The sequence below is a fragment of the Callithrix jacchus genome, chromosome X (assembly GCF_049354715.1).
Source record: "Callithrix jacchus isolate 240 chromosome X, calJac240_pri, whole genome shotgun sequence".
NCBI classification, from domain to species: Eukaryota; Metazoa; Chordata; class Mammalia; order Primates; family Cebidae; genus Callithrix; species Callithrix jacchus.
This window is the reverse complement of record NC_133524.1, coordinates 147,241,206-147,267,866: the sequence shown is the minus strand read 5'-3', so window position 1 is coordinate 147,267,866 and position 26,661 is coordinate 147,241,206. Positions and strand designations below refer to the sequence as shown.

General features: G+C 45.4%; 1 protein-coding gene across 9 annotated transcripts in view; it reads left to right on the top strand.

Moving 5' to 3' along the window:
- The first annotated feature begins 751 nt into the window (after positions 1 to 751).
- Positions 752 to 26,661, top strand: part of CD99L2 (CD99 molecule like 2) — a 140,792-nt gene continuing 114,882 nt past the window's right edge. For all 9 annotated transcript variants that reach the window (XM_054251073.2, XM_054251072.2, XM_035288726.3 and 6 more), the window contains exon 1: positions 752 to 883. In XM_054251073.2, the coding sequence (XP_054107048.2) occupies positions 817 to 883 (67 nt within the window). In that variant the 5' untranslated portion in view covers positions 752 to 816. The remainder of the gene's footprint in view (positions 884 to 26,661) is intronic.

The following is a 26,661-nucleotide window of genomic DNA, read 5'->3' as shown; positions in this document are numbered from 1 at the left end:
GGCACGGGATAGCTGACCCAGTCCCTACCCCAAGTCTCCAGAGCCCGCCGCGCTCCGGCTCCGGGCCGCCCCCATCCTGCCATCTCTCCCACCCGGGTGCCCCTGGCCTCATTTCCTCGGGACGGGCCACTAATTGCCGACCGCAGCCAGCCACGAAAACGGCCCTTTTCTTCAGTCTCCGGCCAGGGTCCCACTATGGTCTCCTGCAGGGAACTGCGAGTGGGGACAGAGTGCGGGGTTCCGTGCTGGACGGTGGCTGGAGGGGCCCTGAGGGAACAACCCTTCACCGGGAGAACACCAAGGCCAGAAGGGGAAGGGCCCTGCTCAAGGTCACCCGGGAGGAAATTGGCGCCCACTGCCGCTGCCGCCTCCCGCTCCCCGACACTGGCGACTCACTGCTGCGGATCCGCAGGGCCACCTCCGAGACTGCGGTCTCGAGGACCCGGGTGGGACAGGGTCTGCGGACCGCGCGCTACCACCGTGCCAAGCCCAGCCCAACCCAGACCTCCCTACCCACAGGGTGCCCTCGGGCTACGCCCCTCGCCCGGAGCCCCGCCTCCAGACCGCGGCCCAGCCCCCGACACTGCAGCCTCGCCCCGCCCCCCGGCCTAACCCCAGCCCGGGCGCCCCTAGGCGCCCGCGCTCGCGCGCGGCCGACCTCCACCCTTCTAGACCCGAGCCGCGCCGCGCGCGCGCCGGCTTTGGGCGGGGCCCTGCAGAGGCGGCGGGGCTCCTCCTCTCGCTCCTCCTCAGCCTCCCCTTCGGGCGCTCTCGCGGTAACTGTGCTCCTCCGGGGCCCTCTGCCTGTTCCCAGCCATGGTGGCCTGGCGCTCGGCGTTCCTTGTCTGCCTCGCTTTCTCCTTGGCCACCCTGGTCCAAAGAGGTAAGGCGGGCGGGGGGCGCGCGGGGACCCCGCCCTGTGGGCCCGGGGGTCGCTCTGCGCATGAGCGGCACGGTACCCGCCTGGCGGGCCTGCGGTGGTTGCCACCGGCCCGGGCTGTGGGAGGTGGAGCGGCGGGGGTCAGAGCCCTGGGTCCGTGGGGGCTGACTCCGCTCCCGTCCGAGTAGCCGGAGACGAGGGGTGGGACCCCTCCTGACGCTGGGCTGGAAACAGCGGGATGGGCCTCCTAAAATCCTGAACGAGCAGGTGTCACCACTGGTGACAACAGCTGTCCCCATGAGTTCACCTTTGAGAAAACCTTGAAGAGAGCAGTCTTTTTCGAAATTTGCTGCGAGGCCACCGACAGCAGAAGCACCTGGGGAACTTCCTAGGTGGATTCCTACCCCTTTCGTCGGGATCACAGCAGGCTTGGGGTGTGGGGGGGTCAGCGAGGTGTACGTCTAACCAGCTCCCTAGGTGCTTCTGCTGTCCACTCCAGTTTTTGAGACTTCGGTCATGCTTTGCCAAGGAACAGGAGAGTGGAATGCTGCTGAATCAAGGAAGCAAGTTTCTTAGATCCTCTGCTACTCAAAATGTGGTCCAGGGCCCAGCCGCATAGGCATCACCTGGGAGCTTGTAAGAACTGCTGCATTTCACGCCCCGCCCCTGACCTACTGAGTCTGATTCTGCGTTTCAACTAGATCCGCGGGTAATTCTCAGGCACATTCAAGTTTGAGAAGCATCTTCTTAGAATAAATGCAGTCTGTGGTTAAAAATAGGGTCTTAAACATGTACCAACAGAATCTTCTTACACTTATTTATATCCCATGTCCCCATCAGAAAAAGGGATTAAGGGAAACACTGTAATTGAACATGAATTATGCTCCGACAATAGAAGCTAACCCAGCTGGTGGAAAATATATGAGCTCAGGGGACACACACACACACATACACACACACTTTGTCCTAGTACTGAGTTCTAGTAAGATTTATGTCACATAAAGGAACACTGAAAAACAGTGTATGGTACTAGCCAAGCCACTTTTGCAAAAGATGCAATAATGTTTTTCATGTGGGCAACCCATCTGGAGTTGACTCACGAGGAGCCAGTTAACATTCTACAGAGGTGCCAGGCTCTGTTCTAGGAGCTTATGATGCAGCAGTGAACAAAACTGAGACTGTCTTCATGGAGCTGGTGTCCTGGTCCAGGCAGACAATAAGCTAACACTGAAATCTATATAATACTGTCAGTGCTGTGGAGAAAAATAAAGCTAGAGGGGCAAAGAGTTGTTGAATTTTCTTTTCCATTTTCCCTTTGGGGATAAAATTTTTATTTTGTCTATAGTGCATTCGCGGGAAAACACGATCGTTTGATTGACTTGCATCTAATGTCATGGAAATCTTGAAAGTGGTAGCACAAAAAAAGTTAGAAAAATGATACTTCCTTCAAGGCTGTGTTCTGAAAGTCTTCAACATGATATGAACATTGACAAGGTGGGGAGTAGAAATGATTGGGTTTCAGATTTACACATTGCAATTGTTGGTTTAAGAGGGGGTAGAGGAGACAGGACCAGTACAACTGTTTTACAGTTGAGGAAACAGAGGCACAGAGAGGTGAAGAAACTTGCTCTAGGTCACACAGTGATTGCCAGAATTATGATTTGATCCAAGGTTTGTCTGACTGCGCAGTCACTGCCTTTAAGCCACTTCTGCCACTTAGGGACCATGGGAAAATGAGTTCTCTCAACCTGTTTGCTCATCCATATGATGCCTGGCAATCACAAAGGTGTTTTGAGGCGACCAGGCTTAAATCTGCAGCCTTGCTGCCAGCTACCATCTCCTGAGTGCTTCCTGTGTGCCAGGCACTTCACATATATTGCTTTAAATTGCCTCGACAATTTTGCAGGCTAGGTGTTACCACTGCCTTTCAGAAAAATGAGGGGACCCTGGTCACACAGCTCAGAAGACATACAGCCAAGATTCAACCCAGATAAGACCGCTACCCAGGGATCTTTTATTGTTATTTAAATTAAGAAACCCAAACCAGAAGAAGCTTTGGTTTCAAGGTAATGGCCCAGTTTTCTGGATCTTTTGTCCAAATTAAGATAATAAGATTTTTACGGTCAGGTGCAGTGGCTCACACCTGTAATCCCAGCACTTTCAGAGGCAAGGTGGGCAGATCACCTGAGGTCAGGAGTTTGAGACCACCCTGACCAACATGGAGAAATGCCATCTCTACTAAAAATACAAAATTAGCGGGGCATGGTGATGCATGCCTGTTATCCCAGCTATGCAGGAGGCTGAGGCAGGAGAATCCCTTAAACCCAGGAGGCAGAGGTTGCAGTGAGGCAAGATTTTGCCATTGCACTCCAACCTGGGCAACAAAAGTGAAACTCTGTCTCAAAAATAGTAATATTTTTGCATTGGCGGTCTTCTCTGGGATCATGGCAGTCTCAGAGCTGCTGTGTCACAGGGACAGACACAAAGCAAGTTGTCTCTCCTTGAGCCCTGGAGTGGCATTTTGGGTTGGCCTCCTGAGAGCGACTTTATTCTTGGTTCTGGTCCTCAGTAGTGGGATGTGACTGAGAAACCCTGGCAGATCTCAGAAAGCATGGAGAAGCAGCTCTGCGTAATCTAAGAAATCCTTCCAGGCTCTCGCAAGTACCAAGCAGAGGCTGGCTATAGGCTCCCAGGAGTTTAAAGGGCGGTTAACAAGTTATCTTTCTTCCAATTACAGAGGACTTTTCAGTCTGCTGTGTATTTTACTACTTCCAAAAAGTCCTCTGAGGGCAGTATGCTGCCTGTATGTGACTCCAGAAATGGGAAGCTGTTCTTTTGAGCAGCAAGGAGAAGACTGTCAGTGATGTGGATGGGTAGTAATCTTAATAGGAGCTTCATTTCTGGAACCCCTTCTGTACACCAGGCCCTCAGTGCCTTGCCACATTTACTCTGAACTGTTGGCACTGTGACCCATGTCACCTCTTGATGTCCATAGTGGCCCTTTTACGTATAGTCCTAAAGGTAACTGGTTGGTAACCCACTTCTCAGATGAAAAATATGGGGCCCAGAGAGGTTTAGGAACTTAACCAAGATCGCGTGTAGCTGAACTGGATTTGAATTCAGGTTTATCTGCATAACCAGAACAGAAGGCATGAACACAGATACATTCAGGGATCAGGCAGGTCATAGGAATGTGAGAAGTGGTCAAGAGTAAGCGTGATGGAGGGGCCGGGCACGGTGGCTCATGCCTGTAATCTCAGTGCTTTGGGAGGCTGAGGCTGCCAGATTGCTTGAGCTCAGGAGTTTGAGACCAGCCTGGGCAACATAACAAGAGCCCCATCTCTACAAAACAAACAAACAAACAAAAATACAAAAATTAGCCAGGCATGATGGCGTACATCTGTAGTCTCAGCTGCTTGGGAGGCTGAGGTGGGTGGATTGCTTGAGCCTGGGAGGCAGAGGTTGCAGTGAGCCAAGGTATCACCACTGCACTTCAGCCTGGGTGACAGAGCGAAACCCTGTTTCAAAAACAAAAACAAACCCCCACACACAAAATAAAAGAATAAGCATGATGAGCATGTTGGCAAGCCACCAAGTGCCTGCTCCTTTAAAAGAGGTCCAGCTTACACATGGAGTGTAGGCTTTAAAGCGCACCTGCCCATTGCTGCTATGACTGTCCAATTCGCCTAACTGCTCAGTGCCACAGTTTCCTCATCTGTGAAGTAGGGATAACAACACTATCTACCTCATGGGGTGGGTATTAGGATTAAATGAGTAGAAACGCATGAAGTGTTTAGCACAGCACCTGGCTCCAACTGAGCCAGACATTTCGAGCCATATTTTAAAAATACATGATACAAACCTCGAAAGGCATCCTTTATACAAAATGTCCAGAGTTGGCAAATCTATAGAGACAGAAAGTAGCTTAGTGGTTGCCAGCAGCTTGGATAAAGGGGGAGAGGAGTGACTGTTTAATGGGCGTGGGGTTTCTGTTTGGGATGATGACACTGTTCTGGAACTAGATAGAGGTTATAATTGCACAATATGTGAATGTACTAAAAACCATGAATTGTACACTTTAAAAGGCTGAATTGTGGCAGGGCGTGGTGGCTCATGCCTGTAATACCAGCATGTTGGGAGGCCGAGGCAGGTGGATCACCTGAGGTCAGGAGTTTGATACCAGTCTGGCCAACATGGCGAAACCCTGTCTCTACTAAAAATACAAAAATTATCCAAGCATAGTAGTACACACCTGTGTCTCAGCTACTTGGGAGGCTAAGGCACAAGAATCGCTTGAATCCAGGAGGCAGAGGCTGCAGTGAGCTGAGATCATGCCATTACACTCCAGTCTGGGCAACAGAGTGAGAATCTGCCTCAAAACAAAAGAAGGACTGAGTTGTATGGAAGCTATATCTTCATTTAAAAATTCACTATGTACTGACTTGCACACTTTAAAAGGGTGAATTGTTAGGAATTACATTGCCATTTTTAAAAATTCACTGTATAGTCCAAGCAGAATAAATGTCAGAAGTAGCAACATGTTATCCCTGGTTTGAGGTTGTTTTCAGGGTTCTTCAGCTTGGTTCAGGAAGTGGGTAAGAACAAAGTAGGCCCCAAGTGCTGGCAGTGCTGAGATGCCAGGCTGGGATCCAGGCAAAAGCCTCATGGGCTGACTTGGGGTATTAGGCTGAGCCAGATGGCCCCAAAGACATCTGCAGGGTTGGCCCAGAGATGCTTAACCCTGCCTGCCCAAGTTCAGGAATGGTCCATGGAAAAGTGGCGTGATGGGGACAGGGAGAACGTTCCTTTCCTGGATGGCTCCAGGCTCACTGTTGTTGGCATGAGTTAGCTGCTGCGCTGGTCTGGCAGAAGGTCTGGGGACTCTGTTAGTCTCACCTGCTTAGACTGATTTTCAGCCTTTTCCTTGCTGTCACAGGTCACATCCCTATCCCTTCCATTACTTTGGACACAGGGTAAATCAAATGTGTGTGTGTGTTTGTTCGTTTGTTTGAGGCAGAGTCTTGCTCTTTCTCCCAGGCTGGAGTGCAATGGTGCAATCTTACAACCTCCACCTCCCAGGGTCAAGCAATTCTCCTGTCTCAGCTGGAATTACAGGAGCCCATCACCATACCCAGCTAATTTTTTTGTACTTTTAGGAGAGACGGGGTTTCACCATGTTGGTCAGGCTGATCTTGAACTCCTGACCTCAGGCGATCCACCTGCCTCACCCTCCCAAAGTGCTGGGATTATAGGTGTGAACCACCGCACCCAGCCCTTGTGTGTTTGTTTTTAAACATGCACAGAAACCATTCAAGAGTCAGCATGAGAGGCATTGAGGAAGGGCCTGAAGTTGCCTTCAGTGGAGATGATGCTGATTAGGCTCATTTTGGCTGCTCTGAAGGGAGTGTTGGGAGGAGCTGGGCTTGGTTCTTGTGCACTCGGGATACCTTCCAGATACACCGACTTTCCTGTCCTGTTCTTTTCCCCACCTGGTGTTTTGCTTTTCCTGCATTGTGTCTGCTCTGAGATTTTGTACTTTGCATGTTATTCTTCTGCTCTGGGGTACCTGAGAGGACTGGCTCAAGGGGTTCCTGTCCCCTAGTCCAAACCAGGCCCTCCCTGAGGCTAGGTCCACTGACTGGTGAGTGTTGGTTTGCGTGTAAAAGCTTAACGTCATCATAGACACTTATCAAGAATGGGCTGGAAAAGCTTTCATGTAGGCAGGTGTTCCACATGGCGCAGGGTGGGAAGCTGTGGCAGAAAGAAGAATAATGAGCCCCCAAAGACGTCCATGTCCTGATCTTTGGAACCTGTGAATGTTAGGCTCCATGGCAAGGGAAATTCAGTAAGGTAGCAGATGGAATTCAAGCTGCCAATTAGCTGACCTTAAAATAATATTATCCCGGATTATCCAGGTGGGCCCAATGTAATCACCTGGGTCCTTTAAATACAGAAGAGGGAGGTAGAAAAGTCGGGGGTTAGAGCCATGTCATATGCAAAGGACTTGCCCAGCCATTACTGGCTCTGAAGATGGAGGAAGGGACCAAGAGCCAAGGACCACACAGCCTCTAGAAGCTGGAAAAGGCAGGGGAACAGATTTTTTCTCTAAAGCGTCCAGAAGGAGCACAGCCCTGCCCACATGTTGAGTTTAGCCCAGTGAGACCTGGGTTGGACTTTGGTCTCCAGAACTGTGAGATAATAAACGTGTATTGTTTTAAACTGTTGAATACAGTATATTTTGTTATAGCCAAAACATGACGCAAATAAAAAGCTAAGAGTTACATACTAGTATCCTCTTCCTCTTTGAAAAACTAGTATGTGATGTTTCCTTACATTGTTCAGTTTTACCATTTTAAAATAAATCCCTAGAATGTTCTAAGTTCAGTATTTTAAAATAAATGTGCATAAAAATGGGTTGTAGTGATGTTTTTGGTGCAGCAATGAATGTTTAGAAGCATCTCCAAGGGCCCAGGAAGGTAGTTGGATTTCTGGTGCTTGCATTTGGCTCCAAACTGCTTTACAAGGTGATCGGAGCCTGCACTTCTGCTTTGGAGCATGGCCTATGCTGCAGGCCACCTGCAGTGGGGGCCACTGGCTGTCTCCGGAGGCCTTTCCTACCCTTCTCCTCCAGTCCTGATGGCCACACTTGAAGCAGGATGCAGCCTGGGGCCAGCAGACACAGGGTTTCTGATTTGTCTCCTGGCTGCCCTTGTCAGTGCTATGGCTTCAGTTCATTGTGTTGATTTTCTCTCCCTCAAGGTGGGTGTCGTGGGTGTCGGGAGAGGACCAAACAGGAACGGGTGCACCTGAATCCTTCACTCCCACTTCAACCAGTGTTTTCATTTGTTTGTTTTGTGAAAGCAAGTTTATTTATATTATTATTTTTCTGATGGAGTGTTGCTCTTGTCACCCAGGCTGGAGTGCAATAGCACAATCTTGGCTCACTGCAACCTCCGCCTCCTGGGTTCAAGTGAGTCTCCTGCCTCGGCCTCTGAGTAGCTGGGATTACAGGTGCCACAACCACAGCCAGCTAATTTTTGTATCTTTAGTAGAGATGGGGTTTCTCCATGTTGGCCAGGCTGGTCTCGAACTCCTGACCTCAGTTGATCCACCTGCTATGGCCTCCCAAAGTGCTGGGATTACAGGTGTGAGCCACCGCTCCTGGCCTGAAAGCACATTTATTAAGAAGGTAAAGGAATGAAAGAATGGCTGCTCCATAGGCAGAACAGCTCCACTTCAATCAGTTTTGAGCTTTGTTTTGATTAGTTTTCTACTTCGGGCTTCTCACAAGATGTCAGAATGTTCTGCAGCTTTATAGCAGAAATATCTTTGAAAACTGCTGTAGTTGAATCCTGCAGATATGACACCCTGTTCAGTGAGCATCTGTGTAGAGGAGAGGCTAGAAGACATCTAGCTGTCATTGTTAGGCGGTTCTATTTGGGATTATTTTCTAAATTAGAGGCGATACTCTCCACAGGAAATATTACTGCAGTGTGGAATTTTTTAACACCAAAATAGTGCCCAGGCACAGCGGAGTTCATTTTGACATTCTACTTTTTTTTTTTATTGCAGCGTCAGCTGGGATGGTGGGACTATTTTCAGTATTTCTTTCGATGGTATGGCAGTGTGGGAAAAAAAACAACTGAGATGTGAATGACTCTTGAGATACTGAGGAAACCCATGGGCTAACCCCAAGGAGGCCAGAGAACAAAGAAACCCTTTGATGAAGCTCATACCAGTCAGTGGCCTGGGGCACAGAGAGTGGATCTGAAGGGTAGATGGTGGGCAGCAGGCCTCATCCTGAATGAGCAGCCAGGACCCATGTGGGGGCACTGTGGGTGAAACAGAGCAGGGTAAAGCATGTACCTCCTCAAGGAGATTAAAGTCCAGAAAGACCTGGAAGCAACATACATAGCCACATGTATCTTAAAAGATGCACAAGGATTCCATTGTTGCTATCTGCCAAGAAGACACTTGCCTCCTTTCTCCCAAGTTGAAAGTTGTTCCAGTCACCTATTCCTGCATAAGGAACCGCCTCACATTTTTCTTTTTTTTTTTTTTTTTTTTTTTTTTGAGTTGAAGTCTCGCTCTGTCACCCAGGCTGGAGTGCAGTGGCATGATCTTGGCTCCTTGCAACGTTTGCTTCCCCGGTTTAAGCAATTCTCGTGTCTCAGCCTCCTGAGTAGCTGGGACTACAGGTGCATGCCACCACACCCGGCTAATTTTTGTATTTTTAGTGCAGATGGGGTTTCACCATATTGGTCAGACTGGTCTCAAACTCCTGACCTCAGGTGATCAGCCCGCCTCAGCCTCCCAAAGTGCTGGGATTACAGGTGTGAGCCACTGCACCCAGCCGAACCTCCACATATTTAGTGGCTTGAAACAACTGTTTTACTATGCTCTTAGATTCCATAGGTTGGGAATTAGGATAATGCAGCAGAGATGGCTGTCTCTACTCTACTATGTCTAGGATCTCAGCTAGGAAGACTCAAATGGCTGGGGCCTAGGATCATCTGGAGGTTTTTTTCATTCACATGTCATAAAGGATGGGCTCAGCTGGGGTTGTCCACTGGGACACCGACACATGGCCTCTCTGTGGTATGGGCTTCCTTCCAGCAAGGCAACTGTATTTGAACTTCTTGCATAGCCCCTTCAGGTTGTAAGCATGAGTATTCCAGTGGACAAGGTAGAAGGCAGATGGGTCTTTTAAAGAAACCTTTTAACAATTGTGGTAAAATGCCCATAAAATTTACCCTTTTAGCCATTTTAAAGCACATAGTTCAGTGGCATTAAATACATTGTTTTGTGTGATCATCACCATTATCTGGTTCCAAAATGTTTTCATCACCCCATATGGAAACCCTGAACCCACTAAGCAGTCACTTCCCATTCCCCCTGCCCAACCCCTGGCACCCACTCATCTGCTTCCTGTCTCTGAATTTGCCCATTCCGGACATTTCATAGCAGTGGAATCCGGTAGTATTTGTCCTTTTGTGACTGGGTTCCTCCCTGTTGTAGCGTGGATCAGTACTCCGTTTCTTGTTATGGTTGAACAGTATTCTATGTTTTCCTTGTCCAGCCATCAGCTGATGGACATTTGGGTTGTTTCCACCCTTTGGCTATTGTGAATAGTGTTGCTGTGAACATTCATGCACAAGTCTTTGTTTGAACAGCGGTTTTCAATTCTTTGGGGTATATGCCTGGATCATGGCCTTTTATGACTTGGCCTCAGAAGTCATTAGTGTGACTTTCATTGCATTCTATAGGTTATAAGTGAGTTGAGAGTAATATAGATTCAAAGTGAGAACATATATCCTACCTCTTAAGGGAAGAGTGTCAAAGAATTCTTAGCCATGATTTAAAACTGCCACACAAATCTCAGATTTCTGTGTCCTGCTGAAATGTTGCTCCCTCCCTAGAGAGTTTCCTAGTTCTCCTAGTAGGGAAACTGCTTGTAGCTCTATTGTGATGCCGACTTCTCTCACCTCTCTAGTTCTTTGTGAAATAATCGCCACAATGCATATTTGTGTCTGGTTAGTAGCCTAGCTCTGTGTGTGCCTCTTCAGCATGTGATGCCATGCTGCTGTTGTCAGCGGTGGGTTCTCTCTCTCTGAGTGGCGGATGGATCAACTGCTTCTGAGAGTTCCTCATCACTGATGTTCTGTGGGCTCCAAGTGGCCTTATTTGTACAGGCTTTCTTCATGAGGGAGGCCTCCTTCCAAGAGCACAGTGCTTACTGTGCAGCCCCTTGAAGGAGCTTACTGAGTGTAGATCTCAAGGAGTTTGGATTAACCCTTGAGGTGGGACAGCCTGGGGATTTGCCCTTCTTCACCGCCTGGAAGAAGAGTCCCTGAGGGTTGAGCTTCTCTATTTTATTTATTTTATTTTATTTTTTGAGGAGTTTCACTTTTGTTGCCCAGGCTGGAGTACAATGGCTCAATCTTGGCTCACTGCAACCTCCACCTCCTGGGCTCAAGTGATTCTTCTGCCTCGGCCTCCCGAGTAGCTGTGATTACAGGCATGCGCCACCATGCCTGGCTAATTTTTGTATTAATAGTAGAGACTGCCAGCCTGGTCTTAAACTCCTGACATCAGGTGATGATCCATCTGCCTCGCCTTCCCAAAGTGTTGGGATTCCAGGCATGAGCCACCACGCCCAGCCTTTTTTTTTTTTTTCTGAGACAGGGTCTCACTCTGTCACCCAAGCTAGAGTACTGTGGCACCATCATGGCTCAATGCTGCCTCAAACCCTGAGCTCAGGGGATCCTCCTACCTCAGTCTCCTATGTAGCTGGAACTACAAGCATGTGCTACCATGTCCAGCTATTTTTTAAATTTTTTTTTGGTAGAGGCGTAATCTCAAAATACTGACTCATGTGATCCTCCTGCCTCAGCCTTGCAAAGTGTTGGGATTATAGGCATGAGCCATGATGCCTGGCCTGAGTACTCTCCTAGATAGAGACTATTGAGCACAGTTTCTCAACCACAGCGGCCAGATAATTTTTCTGCAAGGGAATGGGTGGGGGTGGGTTTCCTATGCATTGGAGGATGTTTAGAAGCATCCTTGGCTTCTGCCCACTAGATGCAGGTAGTATTTCCCTTCCCAGTCTTGTCAATGAAAAATAACTTCAGGCATTGCGCAGTGTCCTCTGGGGGATGGGGGATGGCGAATCACCCCTTGTTGAGAACCAGTACTGTAAAGACAGATACAGCCATGCCTTGCTTAATGATGGAGGGATGTTCTGAGAAATGTCATTATTTGATCTCATTTTGTGAACGTCATGGAGTGCACTTACATAAGCATAGATGGTATAGCCTACTACATGCCCCTAGGCTGCAAGCCTCTACAGCAATGTGACTATATTGAATACTGTAGGCAGTTGTAATACAATGGCAAGCATTTGTGCATCTAAACATAGGTAATGTGTTGTGCTAACATGTTATGATGGCTACAATGTCACTAAGCGATAAGAATAACTAGGAATTTGGGGCCCCAGTTGTAATCTTATGGGACCACCATCGTATGTGCACCCCCTCATTTGGCTGAAATATATTGCTGTGTGGCCACGTGACTATATATTCTTTGTAATATTGCTCAGTTTTCAGTATTCTTCACGAGTCACTAAAGTTTTCTGTCATCGTCACATTGCCCGGGACAGACATGTTGGGGTAAATCAGATCATAGCCAGTCTTGTGCATTGGGATCAGCTCAGACAGTTCTATTTTTTCCTTCTCTACAGGGCAAGTTCTAAGCTCAGGCAACTCTAGGAACACACCTTAGACTTCTTGAAGAGTTTTCAGGTCATCCTAGTGAGACCGTATGCATCACCAATCTCTGTAGCAGTTAGTTATTTTCTGCATAGTTTCCACAGATGGCTCGTCTCATCTCTTTTATGTTCCCCCTTATTAGTTTCCATTTTAGATGGCAACCTTGTCTTTTTTAATGCATTTAATGATTTTCTGCGAACCAGTGAAAAATAATACACAGCAAAATGAGCCAAAGATTTGACCAGTTCATAAAGGTGGAAACCAAATTGGACAATAAACATATAAAAAACGATCAACCTCATTAGTAATCGAAGAGATGCAAATTAAACTATAATAAGATAATATTACATACCCTCCAGTAAGCTACAAAAATTGTAATAAAGTCTGACATACCAAATGTGTACACAATTATAAGCGTAATATGTACTCTTTGTAGTAAACATGGGAAATGTGAAGTGTAGAGAAAACACAAACCTCGTTACCCAGGGATCACCAGTGTTAGCATGTTCGAATACAGTATGTCAATAATTTTTTCTATGCTAAAACATGTATTTCACATTATTGGTATCAAACTGTATATTGTTTTCCCTCGCATCGTGAAATATAACAGATATAGAAAAACATGCAAAGCCTATGTGTATAGTTAACTTTTTTTTTTTTTTTGAGAGGTGGAGTCTCGCTGTGTTGCACAGCATGGTCTGAACTCCTGGCCTCAAGCAATATTCCTGCCTCAGCCTCCCAAAGTGCTGGGATTACAGGCATGAGCCACTATACCCAGCCATATATGAGCACTTTAACAAAAAAGTATAAAATGAAAACCTGTGTCACCACAGACCAGGGCGAGAAATGGAATGTTGACAACACTTGTACAGACACCTGTGTGCCCCTCCCGGTCACAGCCCCCTCGCTCCCTGTAGAGGTAGCCACTACCCTGACTTTCGTGCCATCATTTTCTCCCTTTACTTTATAATCTGCCACGTATGCATCCCTAAATCATATAGTTTTGTTTTGCCTGTTTTCTAGCCTTGTAGAAATGAGATCACACTGTGTGTAATCTGTTTTGTCTTTCCCCCAACATTATTGTTGATCCGTTGTGTGTCACTGTAGTTCATTCGTTTTCATTGCTATGTATTATTCCACTGTTTGACTGTATCACAAGTTGTTTTTTAACTCACTCTCTTATTAATGAACCTTTGGGTAATTTCCAGTTTGGGGCCATTTTAAGTAGTGCTGCTAGGAGCATTCTTATGCAGATGATCCAACATTTCTGTAGGACGGAGGTTCTCACACTGCTCTGGGGACCCTTGAGGGGTGTGTATAAGACTTCTTCAGGGGTCTACAAGGTCCAACTATATTTATTTATTGATTAATTGATTGATTGAGGTGGGGTCTCACTCTGTTGCCCAGGCTGGAGTACAGTGGTGCAGCTCACTGCAACCTCTACCTCCTGGGCTCAAGTGATTGATCCTCGCCACTTAGCCTCCTGAGTACCTGGGATCACAGGTGCATGCCAGCATGCCTTGCTAATTTTTTGTGTTTTTTGGTAGGGATGGGATTTTGCCATGTTACCCGTGCTGGTCTTGAACCCTGAGCTCAAGCAATCCAGCCACCTTGACTTCCCAAACTGCTGGGATTACCGGTGTGAGACACTGTGCCCAACCCAACTACTTATGTATATGAATACTAGGATGTCACCTGCCTCTTGCATTCTCCTCTCACAAATATACAGTAGCATTTTCCAGAGGCTATGTGACACACAGTATCATGACCCTGATGGATAATGGAATGTATGCTTGTGTATTACGGATTAAAAAATGCCTGTTTTAATTTCTAATATGATAAATATCAATAGTAGTCCCTGATATAAATAAAAGCTCTTTGAGGTCCTCAATAATTTTGAGTATATATAAAGAGTCTTCCAGCCAGCCACAAAGTTTGAAAATTGCTGCTCTAGGGCTATAACTAGAAGTGAATTTTCTGGGTTTTGCAGTATTTGAAACTTCAGTTTTATGAGGTGATAGTAAACTATCTTCCAAAATGGTTGTACAAATTTATATTCCTACCAGCAGAGTAGAAAAGTTGCTGTTGTGCCAGCCTCACCAATGCTTGGTATTGTCAGACTCACCTATGGTATTTAGCCTACTGGGGCTGTTTGTATTATTGTTATGGTTGCGTTTGCATCTTTCTGGGTACCAACGAGGTTGAACATCTTTTCCTATGTTTATCTTCCAATTTGGTTTCCTCCTTTATGAATTGCCTGGGTGTCTTTGGCTCATTTTCCTGTTTATTCTTTTTCTACTGATACTCACTCCTGACTCTTTATTTCCTTGTGTGCTTGGTGGTGTGTTTATTTTTTTGGCTGTGTACTACTTATTGTAATTGAAATATATATCTGGGGAATCTTTGAAGTCTAGGGTAAATTTGCCTTCTTCCAGAGAAGAATTTGTTTTTGATTTTTGTCAGGTGCCTTATTTGATTAGTCTGGGACCACCTTATACAAAGTTTCTAACATTTTCACTTTGTTTTGCCTTAAACCAAGGCAGCCTTTCTTGCAGTCCTCTGGGAGTCGAATTTGGGAGGGGCATGTTTGTTTCTGAGTTGCCCTTGCCAAAAGGATGTAACGCTTTGGGGTCCCAGCTTAATATGAGAAGAATTTTCTGTTGCATTCCTTTTTATTTTCCTGTTACATTCCTTTAGTGGCTATGGGCCTGCTCTTCAGTCCCCTTTGCCTGCCTTGGAAGATTGTCAAAACCAAAGTCAAAGTTTGTCCATGATTGCTTTTTACAAACTTGTCAGTTCTAAACCTTTAAAATGATATTTTAGAATCAACCATTTTGGTTGTTTGTAATGGGAAGATTGGTCCAAATGATCTATTCTGCCATTAGTATATATATATATTTTTTTTTTGAGCTAGAATCTAGCTCTGTTGCCCAGGCTAGAGTGCAGTGCCATGATCTTGGCTCAGTGCAACCTCCGCCTCCTGCATTCAAGCAGTTGCTGGCTAATTATTGTATTTTTAGTAGAGATGGAGTTTCACCATGTTGGCCAGGCTGGTCTCAAACTCCTGACCTCAAGTGATCAGCCTGCCTTGGCCTCTCAAAGTGCAAGGATTATAGGAGTGAGCCAACATGTCTAGCTTGAATATAATTTTTGATGAATATTTAGGTTGACTCTAGGTCTTTGCTGTTATAAATGACAGTTCATTAAATATCTTTGTGCGTAATATTTGGATGAACATTATTTCCAGTTACAGGGTGGGAGGGAGACGCAGGAGAGAGAGGGTCTAAACCTCAGTGCTCAGTTAATGGGCACTCTTGTTACTGAGGGGCACATGCAGCCATCCTGCCCAATGGCCTTGGTCTTTTCCCTGGAGGAGGAGACTAAGTCTTGTGCTGAGTATATGAGGAGCCAGGTAGAGAGTTAAGATTGGGAAGAGTACTACTGGGAACAAAGGGTGCCAATTAAGGAAATGTGGATGGCTAAGGCACCCCAAGGGCCTTGCTTGACTCACACACCCTGAGCTGGCAGCTGTGCCGGTGCTAATCAGGACAGCGATACAAGACTTGCTCCTGCAATGTGGCATTGCCTCCGAATACAGCAAGGCTGGCTGGTGTCAGGATCATCGACCCTGGTCAGTTACCTCCAAGAACTGTTAACTGAGTGCTGTGTATGTATCAGTCATCTTGCTTGGTGGTGGACCAGTGGTGATGCAGGCACTGGCTGTGTTTCAAGGAGCTCCTATGCTGTGGGGCTGGGGAGTGAGTTCTCTTTTCAAAGTTGATTGGCAGGGCAGGGGCAGACCACTGTGACAGGGATTGCTGGCTCTGGTTACAATTTCTGTGGTGACCTAGCTGGGACCGTGCCAGGTGGCAAGGGAGGTAGAGCCCAGAGCACCAGAAAGGGTTGCTGAGGGTGGCCTGGCAGGCTCTGCAGGCTTGCAGGGGCATAGGTTGGGCCAGGATTGGGAAGATAGGGCCAAGGCCACAGAGTGGGATTTCCAAGGTGGGACAATTTCTTGTCCATGTGGGATAAAGTTGCCTTTAGTGAAATGACAGCATGAAGGACACTGGAGATGAAGAAGGAGGTCAAGGTACCAAGAGCAGGATGACTTGGGGTGGAGAGAGAACCCAGCCACCTCCAGTCAGCTCCCTCTCACTCACTCCAGCTCACTCTCACTAGGAGAGAATGTGCTGGAAGTCAGGAGAGGACAGCCTCAGGAAGCGGGTCAACAGCCAGGTGACTGCAGCCCTCAAGTGCTGAAGTACTGACACGCTTCTAAAAACAATCATGACAAAACCTAGAAGACAGGAAATCTAGAGAGGGAACTAGAGAGTGAGGATGGGTTTCTTGGAAGGCCCCAATCTTCCCTCTAGAAGAGGAAACAGCGGTAGAAAGTCACAAAGGGACTTGCCCCAAGTCATAGATGTGTCTTTTATATCCACTACCTCTAAACTACAGGAGGCTTTTTTGTGTACTGGATTATTTCCTTTCTCCTCCCACATGTTAGAACAGTTCCATGTTCTTTCACACACCATATGATTCACCTGTTAAAATACACAACTCAATGGCTTTTAGTATTTCCAAGCTCTGTAGCCATCACTATCATTATCTAATTTTACAACATTTTATTATCCTAAAAAGAAGCCCCTTAGCAGCCTCTCTCCATTCCCCACCTTCACCTGGCCCTCGGCAGCTACTCATCTACTTTGAGCCTCTATGGATTTACCTGTTCTAGGCATTTCATATAAATGAAATGTTATAATATCTGGCCTTTTGTATCTGGCTTCTTTCACTTAGCATGGTATTTTCAAGGTCCATCCATGTTATAGCATGGATCAGATATTCATTCCTTTTTATGGCCAAATACTATTTCGTTTTATGGGTAGACCACATGGTGTTTATTCTTCAGTTGATGGATATTCAGGTTGTTTCTACTTTGCAGCTGCTATGAATAATGCTGCTGTGAACAGTTGTATACAGGTGTTTGTGGAGACTTAAGTTTTTAATTCTCTTGGGCGGAATTGCAAAGTCATATGGTAATGCTATGTTTAACTTTGTAAGGAACTGTCAGACTATTTTACAAAGTTGCTGCATCGTTTTACAATCCTTCCAGCAGTGTGGGAGGGTTCCAGTTTCTCTGTGTCCTTTCTAACACTTGTTATTTTCTGTTTCATTTTTTTAATTTTAGTCATCTTGGTAGGTGTGAAGTGGTATCTCATGGGTTTGATTTGCATTTCCCTAGTGACTAATGTTGGGTGTCCTTTTTTTAGTTTTGAGAAAGAGTCTTGCTCTGTCACCTATTCAAATACAAGGTCTCTATTTTGTTCTGTTGTCTTTATGTTTTATGACTTTTTTCAAGTTCATTTTTCACATTGCTTGTTACACTCATTCTCAAGTGCTCTGTAGTATATATTCCTGTTGTGAATGGGATATTTTTCCCCAACAAGGTTTTCTTTTTTTGAGATAGAGTTTTGCTCTTGTTGCCCAGGCTGGAGTGCAATGGTGCGATCTCAGCTCACCGCAACCTCTGTCTTCCGGGTTCATGTGAGTTTCCTGTCTCAGCCTCCCAAGTAGCTGGGATTACAGGCATGCACCACCATACTTGGCTAATTTTTGTGTTTTTAGTAGAGACGGGGTTTTACCATGTTGGTCAGGGTGGTCTTAGACTCCTGACCTCAGGCAATCCACCTATCTCAGCCTCCAAAAGTGCTGGGATTACAGGCATGAGCACTGTGACTGGCCCCCCACTATGTTTTCTAAGTGATGATTGTTGGTGTCTGAGAAAGCTACTGTGTGTGTGTGTGTGTGTGTGTGTGTGTGTGTTTGAGATAAGGTCTTACTCTGTTGCCCAGGCTAGAGTGCCTAGCATTTCTTGGTTAGCCACTTTACCTAACATTCTTTTTATTTCTCCTAGTTTTTTTTTTTTGTATATTTTCAGATTTATTTTCTTTTTTGGGGATGTGGAATTCACTGTTACCCAGGCTGGAATGCAGTGGTGTGATCACAGCTCACTGCAGCCGCAAACTCCTGGCCTCAAGCAATCCTCCTGCCTCAGCCTCCTGAGTAGCTGGAACTACAGGCACATGTCACCACACCTGGCTAATTTTTAAATTTTATGTAGAGATGGGCTCTTGCTATGCTCAGGATGGTCTCAAACTCCTGGCTTCAAATAATCTGCCTCAGCGTTTCAAAGTGCTGGGATTATAGGTATGAGCCACCATGCCTAGCCTCTGCTAGTTTTGCACTTGATTGCACTTTGGTTTGTGATAATGTATTTTTGTCACATTAAGGATAAATCCCAACTCCTATTTTTACTGAGAATTTGCCTTTTTAAAAATTCAGGATTGGATGCCAGATTTTATCAAGTGGTCCTTTGATGTCTCCCAAGGTCTGTCTGCTTCCATTTAACCTATTAATATAGTAAATTATGTCAATGGTTTTTCTGTATATTTTATTTATGACTTTTTTGTTTCTTTCTTTTAAGCAATTCTTTTCCTACATTGGCCTCCCAAAGTACTGGGAATATAGGCATGAGCCACCATGCCTGGCCTATTTATGATTTTTATATCAGTATTCAAAAGTGAGATTAGACTGTAGTATAGTTTTTCTGTAATACCTTTTCCAGGTGTCACTAAAAGAAATGGGCAGTTTTTCTTATTTCTCTGCTCTGGAAAATTAGAACAGGAGAGAAATTATCTGTCTTTTTGAGGATTGACATAATTCCTTTGTGGACTGAGCCTGGTTGATTCTTTTAGAGGGGTAGTTCAAAGTCAACTTTCCTGTTCTTTCCGTAGCATTTTCTCTGTTTAGATTTTGTCTTCCTTCCTAAATTTTGAAAATTTATGTATTTCTATGATAATGACCATTTAATGCAGTTGAACTTAAGTTCCATAAAGGCAGGATTTAAAAAATCTGTTTTTTCACTGCTGTATTCCCAGGAACTAGAACAGGATAGGACACATACTAGGTGTTGATAAATATTTGTCAAATGAATGAAAGAGGGAATCAATAAATAAAGCTAGATTTTTTTCCCATTCATGAGCATGGAGCTGTATAAAGCTTTGTCTTACCATTATTTTGATTTGCTTTGTATTAGTAGTTACTACTTTCTCAGTCCTAATTTGTGTTAGCCCTTTTTTTTGCTTGATTAGGTTAGTGACGTGATCTCTTTTGGTGAACATTTTTTTTTTTTTTAAATGGAGTCTCGCTTTGTCACCAGGCTGGAGTGCAGTGGTGTGGTCTTGGCTCACTGTAACCTCCGCGTCCCAGATTCAAGCAGTTCTCCTGCCTCAGCCTCCTGAGTAGCTGGAGCTACAGGCACATGCCACCACACTCAGCTAATTTTTATATTTTTAGTAGAGACTGTTTCTTGGTGAACATTTTTTTTAAGAAGCTTGGCAGAAGGAGCAAGTCACCTATTAGAGGAAAAGAACTCAGGTTCACTTCACCATTCTTCATGACAGTATTTGATGCCAGAAGAAGTTGGGGTAATGCTTCTGCTGACTTAGAGGGCAAAAGTGTGTGATCTGTTTTTAAGAGTTGTCATTCTCATGGAGAGGCAACACAAAAGCATTCTGAATAATGTAAGTCTTCCTGTACACACCTGTTCATAACAGCTTTATTCTAATTGCCAAATGCTGGCATCAGCCCACATGTCTCCTACTGTGGACTAAAACTCATTAATAAAAAGGAATGAACTATTGACATCACAGCAACCTAGATGGATCTCAAATGCATCATGCCATATGAACAAAGGCAGTCTTAGAAGAATACTGTATTCATCTGTTTTCATGCTGCTGATAAAGACATACCTGAGACTGGGCAATTTACAAAAGAAAGAAGTTTAATGGACGCACAGTTCTACATGGCTGGGGTGGCCTCACAATCACGGCACAAGGCAAGGAGGAGCAAGTCACGTCTTACATGGATGGTGACAGGCAAAGAGAGAGCTTGTGCAGGGTAACTCCCCTCATAAAACCATCAGATCTCCTGAGACTTATTCACCATCATGAGAACAGCACAGAAAAGACCTGCCCCCAGGATTCAGTTGCCTCCCACTGAGTCTCTCCCATATCACATGGGAATTCAGGATGAGATTTGGGTGGGGACACAGCCAAACCGTATCAAATACATACTTCATGATTTATTTATTTATTTAGATGAAGTCTTGCTCTGACACCAGACTGGAGTGCGGTGGCGTAATCTCGGCTCACTGCAACATCCACCTCCCGGGTTCAAGTGATTCTCCTGCCTCAGCCTCCCTAATAGCTGGGATTACAGGTGTCTGCCACCATGTCCCAGCTAATTTTTACATTTTTAGTATAGACGGGGTTTCACCATGTTGGCCAGGATGGTCTCAATCTCCTGACCTTGTGATTCACCTGCCTTGGCCTCCCAAAGTGCTGGGATTACAGGCGTGAGCCACTGCACCCAGCCCATACTGCATGATTCTAATGTGACTTTCTTGGAGTAACACTATTATAGAGATGGAGAACAGATTAGTGGTTGTCAGGGGTTGGGGACAGGTGTGGGGGAGAAAGGAGGTGGGAGAGAGGTAGGTACCCTTATAAAAGGGCAGTACAAGGGATCCTTGTGGGGATGAAACTGTTCTTTATCTTGACTGTGGTGGTGGTTACATGACTCACTCATGTGATAAAGTTGTCTAGAACTTAATGAATCCACACAAATGAGTGCAAGCAAAACGGGAATTTTTTTTTTCTCTGAGATGAAATCTCACTCTGTTGCCCAGGCTAGAGTGCAGTAGCGTGACTTGAGCTCACCATAACCTCCACCTCCTGGGTTCAAGCAATTCTTCTGCCTCAGCCTCCTGAGTAGCTAGGATTATAGGCGTGTGTCACTATACCTGGCTAAATTTTCTTGTATTTTTAGTAGAGATGGGGTTCCACCATGTTGGACAGGCTGGTCTCAAACTCCTGACATTGTGATCCACTCACCTTGGCCTCCCCTAGTGTTGGAATTACAAGTGTGAGCCAACGTGCCTGGCCAAAGTGGGAAATTCTGAGTAAGATGTGTGATTATTTCAATGTCAGTATCCTGATTGTGATAGTGTACTATAATTTTGCATAATGTGATATTTGGGGTAAAGTAAACTGAGCTAAATGTACAAGGGGTCTCTTTGTATTATTTCTTATACCTGTCTGTGAATGTGTAATTATCTCAATAAAAATTTCAATTGAATAATGTAATGTTTTAGGAGTTACATGTCACTCAGCAACCCTCCTGGAGACATCTACTTAATACTATAAAACAGCCAAGCAAGAGATGTGTACTCAGAAAAGGGGAGGCCAAGGGAGGAAAGAGTTGGCAGTAAACACTGAAGTATTGAAACAGATCTCAAGCTAATTGATCAGACAGAGAGAGGTGCCTGGCAGTAAGGCCTGGGTTCAGAGCTTGGGAGCCACTCTGAATGTGGCGACCTAGTTTGTGGAGGGGAACTAAAATAAAAACTAAAATCATAGGAACAGGTGGAATCTGGGAGGATAGGGGAACATGAAAGTTTTCTATCTTTCTGGGGAACACCAAAATTGAAGAGCTAGACAGAGCAAGATAAGTGAAGGCCACTAAGTAGGGGTGATGAGTGAGACAGGACATGATTCAGAGGAGGAAAATGTTGCAGAGGTTCTGGACAAAGTGTTTCAAGGAGGGTTGCTCAGTGACATCAAAGCCAGTAGAGTCAGAAGGATGAGGCCGCAAGCCTGCCAGCTGCAAACCTGGGTGTTTCCCCTGGAGACTCCCCCTCCTGCCATAACCCCCCCCCATTTGGTGAATCATGCCATTCTTCTAGCCTGTATGCTAGGGGACACATGTAGGTCATCTCACAACCCTCTCACCCCTGCATCCCCTCTGAACTCTTCCCAATGACCTTTCTCACCTGCCTTCCTCTTTTTCTGTGACCATTCCTTGCCACACACTGTTCCCTCCCTCCCAGTTTCTCCTTCCTCACTAGCATCTTCCTATTCTGCAAATGATGGGCTACTAAACCACTAAGACCTGACTCTGTTTCCCTCTGCTCCCAGAGGTTGATTGCTCGCCTCTCTGAGCCTAGCTCCAATGCTACCTACTCTCCAAAAGCCTGCAGGCAGAGCTAGTGGCTGCTGCTGGCATTGGGTAGCACCTCACACATGAGGCTCTGTCAGCCCCATTTGTTTAAATGTGTCTGCCATTAGACAGAGGCCAAGAACTCTGGTTTTCTAATTTTTCTGTCTCCTCTAGTACCTGTTACTCCATAGCAATTTGGTGTATGGCGACTAAATGGTCCCATGCTAACTTCCTGGTTCTATAATCCTATGAAAAGCATTCACCGCAGGATTTCCTTTTACATGAAAACTCCTTAGGTCATTGGAAATAGGATTGAATTGGCAAAAATTTGAATCACAGCAGTGGGTTCAGAACTTGTGTTCAAGCAAGGCACCCTGGTCTCTGGAAGGCACATCCTGTTTCCTGTTTGAGTGGTCAGGCTCAGGCCCTGGCTGGAGGCCAGGTATATTTATAGTGAGCCAGGCATGTGACTCACCTCTTCCCCACCTCATGCTCTGGGTGCCTGGCTCCTTCTCATTCCTCTTCTCACTTCCTGTTATGCAGATCAGCCTCAGTTTTAGATGGTAGACTCCAACCTGGTTCCCTGCAGTGTCTCACTAGAATCGTCTTCACACTACCGTCCCTGTGAACGTAGGATCCTGAAATGGACTTTTTATTTTTTATGGCTTTAAAAAAAATTGAGATATAATTCACATCCCATACAATTCACCATTTTAAAGTGTACAATTCGATGGCATTTAGTGCGTTCACAAGGCTGTGCATCCCTCACCAGCTCTCAAGCTCTTCCTTTCTTTTTTTTCACTTTTATTTTTTATTTATTTATTTTTATTATACTTTAAGTTCTGGGGTACATATGCAGAATGTGCAGGTTTGTTGCATAGATGTACATGTTATGGTGGTTTGCTGCATCCATCACCCTGTCATCTACATTAGGTATTTCTCCTAATGCTCTCCCTCCCCTAGCCCTCCACCCGCCAACAGGCCCAGGTCTGTGATGTTCCCCTCCTGTGTCCGTGTGTTCTCATTGTTGACTACCCACTTATGACTGAGAACATGCAGTGAAACACTTTCATCACTGCAAAAAGAGACCCTGTATCCATTCAGCAGTCACTCCATATTTGTCCCACTTCACAATCCTGGGTAATCACAAATTGACTTCTGATCTGTATGGATTTGTCTATTCTGGACATTTTGTGTAAATGAACTCATACCATATGTGCCTTTTTGCAAGTGACTTCTTTCACTTACCGTGTTTTTAAGGCTTAATCCAGGTTGTAGCATGGATCAATGTATCTTTATTCCTTTTTGTGGCTGGATTATATTCCATTACATGGACGTACCACTGCCACTAGAACTCTGCTCTGTGAGGTCGTCAACTGCAGCCACATTGTTTGAGGATGTTTCTCAGGGCTGAGATCACAGCTGGGCATCTGTTCATGCTCATCAGTAACCAGCTGTTGGATAAATGAATGGAGGTTGCTGGTTTTTTCCCAGTGTCTGGTAATGCTCGGTGATATACCTCAATGAAGAGCTGGCTGGGAGCATGGGAGTGGACACAGGTGGAGGAGGAAGGCTGCATGCTGGGGCTATAGGTGGTGAGTGATGGGGTGGGGGTGCAATTGAACAGGGACTTCTTCTTGGTGCCAGGCCTGCTCAGGCCACTGGCCCCTCCTCTCCTGCTTGCTGAGCTTGGCTCCTTCCCATACCTTTTCTTGTTAGTATTTGCATTTTAAACAATATCCTATTTAGAAGTTAACAGAGGGAGAATCGATATCTTTTTGATGTTGGGTCCCCCTATCCACAACCTAGTATGTCTTTTCATTTGTTCAAATCTTTCATGTTCTTCAGGAGTGGGTTGTTTTTTTTAACTGCTCCTTGTAGAGCAGGGCTGCCTCATAGGCAGTGTGCCCAGAGTACCCTTCAGTAATGCTTTAAATATTTTTCCACTCATCTCTAGTATAATTCTTTTTTTTGAGACAGAATCTCCGCCCAGGTTGGAGTACAGTAGCACGATCTCAGCTCACTGCAACCTCCGTCTCCTAGGTTCAAACGATTCTCCTGTCCCAGTAGCTGGGATTATAGGCACCTGCCACCATGCCCAGCTAATTTTTGTATTTTTAGTAGAGACAGCGTTCTGCCATGTTGGCCAGGCTGGTCTTGAACTTGTGACCTCATGATCCGCCCACCTCAGCCTCCCAAAGTGCCGAGATTATAGTAATGAGCCACTATGCCTGGCCTCTAATATAGTTCTTAAGTATTTTTTTTAATATATTGAGGTGTAACTTATACATAGGAAATCTTTCTGATATTAAGATCTTCAGTAGTCATCTTTAGTAGTGTTTTAAAATTTTGTTTGCTCAGTTCTAGTATGTTTTCTAAATATTTTCTTAATGAGGTATAATTCACATACAGTAAAATGCTAAGATATTAACATCTTTAACTTCAGTCAGTTTCGGTGAGTGCATATCAAGACAGAACATTTTCTCTCACCCCCAGAACGTTCCCTCAGTCTCAGCAACCACTGATCTGTTTATGAGTGTTTTTTTGCTTGTTTGTTTTTGTTTGAGACAGGGTCTTACTCTGTCACCCAGGCAGGAGTACAGTGGCACAATCACAGCTTATTGCAACCTTGACCTCCTGGGCTTCAGCGATCCTTCCACCTCAGCCTCCCAAGTAGCTGGGACCATAGGCATGCCCACCATGACTGGCTGATTTTTAATTTTTTTTGTAGAGACAGGGACTCCCTATATTGCCCAGGCTTGTCTCGAACTCCTGGGCTCAAGTGATTCTCCCATCTCGGCCTTCCAAAGTGCTGGGATGACAGATGCAAGCCGTCGTGCCCAGCCTGATCTGATTTGTATTATCATAGGTTAATTTTATCTGTTCTGGAGTTTGATAGAATTGAAGCCATAAATTATTTCCTTTTTTGTTTCTAGCTCTTTCGTGCAGCATGATGTTTTCAGGATTCAGCCGTACTCTATGGGTCAGCATTCCTTTATGCTGCTGAACAGTTTTCCATTATGTGCATCTATTCTATTTATCTGTTCTCCTGTTGATGGACACTTGGGTTGTTTTCACTTTAGAGGTATTACAAATCAAGCTGCTGTGAATATTTGTATCCAAGGCTTTTTATAGATATGTTTTCATTTCTCTTGGATGGAACCTAGGTGTGATATTGCTGACTCATGGGGTGTGAATATGTTTAACTTTTTCTAAGAAACAGCGAGAGTTTTCCAAAGTGGTTGTACCGTCTTTTCTACTTCTACCAGCGGTGTGTGAGAGTTCTAGTTCCTCTGCATCGTATCCAGCACTTGCTGGTGTTCAGCTCCTCTGGCTTTGATTTTTCTATCATTCCAGTCTTACCAACTTTCAGTCTAAATCTGTGCAGTCCTCCTTACCTGCCTCCTGCTTCCAGTGCTTTCATGAATGTATTTGCTTGTAGGCTGCTTCTCTGATATTTTCCAGGGGTTTTGAAAGATAGAGGATATAAACATGAGTGCTTGAGCAAGAGGTCAGGGCATATTTTTAGTTATCTGCGTAATCTCTGGTGTGGGGTTACAGCTTGAAGTTGAACGTAAAAAAAGGGCCAACTATTCCCATCTTGTCATTTTCCTCCTTTCTGCATTTTCAAAGCAGCAAATAGCAAAAATGATTTCTGTGTCTTCTAAGCCTTCTGACAAAGGAATATTCACCTTTTGGCCTAAGCCTTACTGCATATCCAAGAATATGTTATTTAGGAGGAAATGGGACTGTTGACATTTCCCACAATTTTAAATGTTAAAAATCCATTTGTGTTGGGAGGCATAGGGATTGTTTCACTAATTCCCATGGATGCTTAGCCCTCACCACTGTGCCAGATGGGTACAAGTACTACCATCACTCCTTGCATTCCCCCTCTTCTCAGGAGTGTGTGTGTACAGTTCTGCTTGTCCCTGATTCAAGAAAATAACTGCTTGTTGCCTTTTCTTCCCTCTTGGAGCAAGGCAGGCTCTCCCCAGAGAGTTAGGGATTCTGGGGCTGCTAGGATGGAGGTGCAGTGTGGTGCGGTGAGGCTCTGGCTGTTACAGCCCCTGTTAAAGGAGGGGCGTAGGAGGTGGAGCCTTTCTGGAGGCAGCAGTTCCTGAGCCTGGGAGGAGAGGGGAATATGTGGTAAGGACATCCTTTGTGACCAGGCATTAAAACATTGAATATGAAACCTGTAGTTCTGGGGTTTGATGTATTGCTTAAGTTACCTTTTTCAAGAATAGAGTATGGTACCTCCACAGAGCAGGATGACAAATCTGCCAGGAAGCAGTTTAGTACCATGAAGGCATTGCGACTTGTTTGCTCCCACTTCTGGAAGTATGGCTCAAAACTTCTGCACTCTAATTCAGCCACCTGTCTTTGGCTGTCCATTAGTCCATCAGAGCTGTATTGTAGGAACATAGACATGCTTTCACAGAGGAACATGCCAGC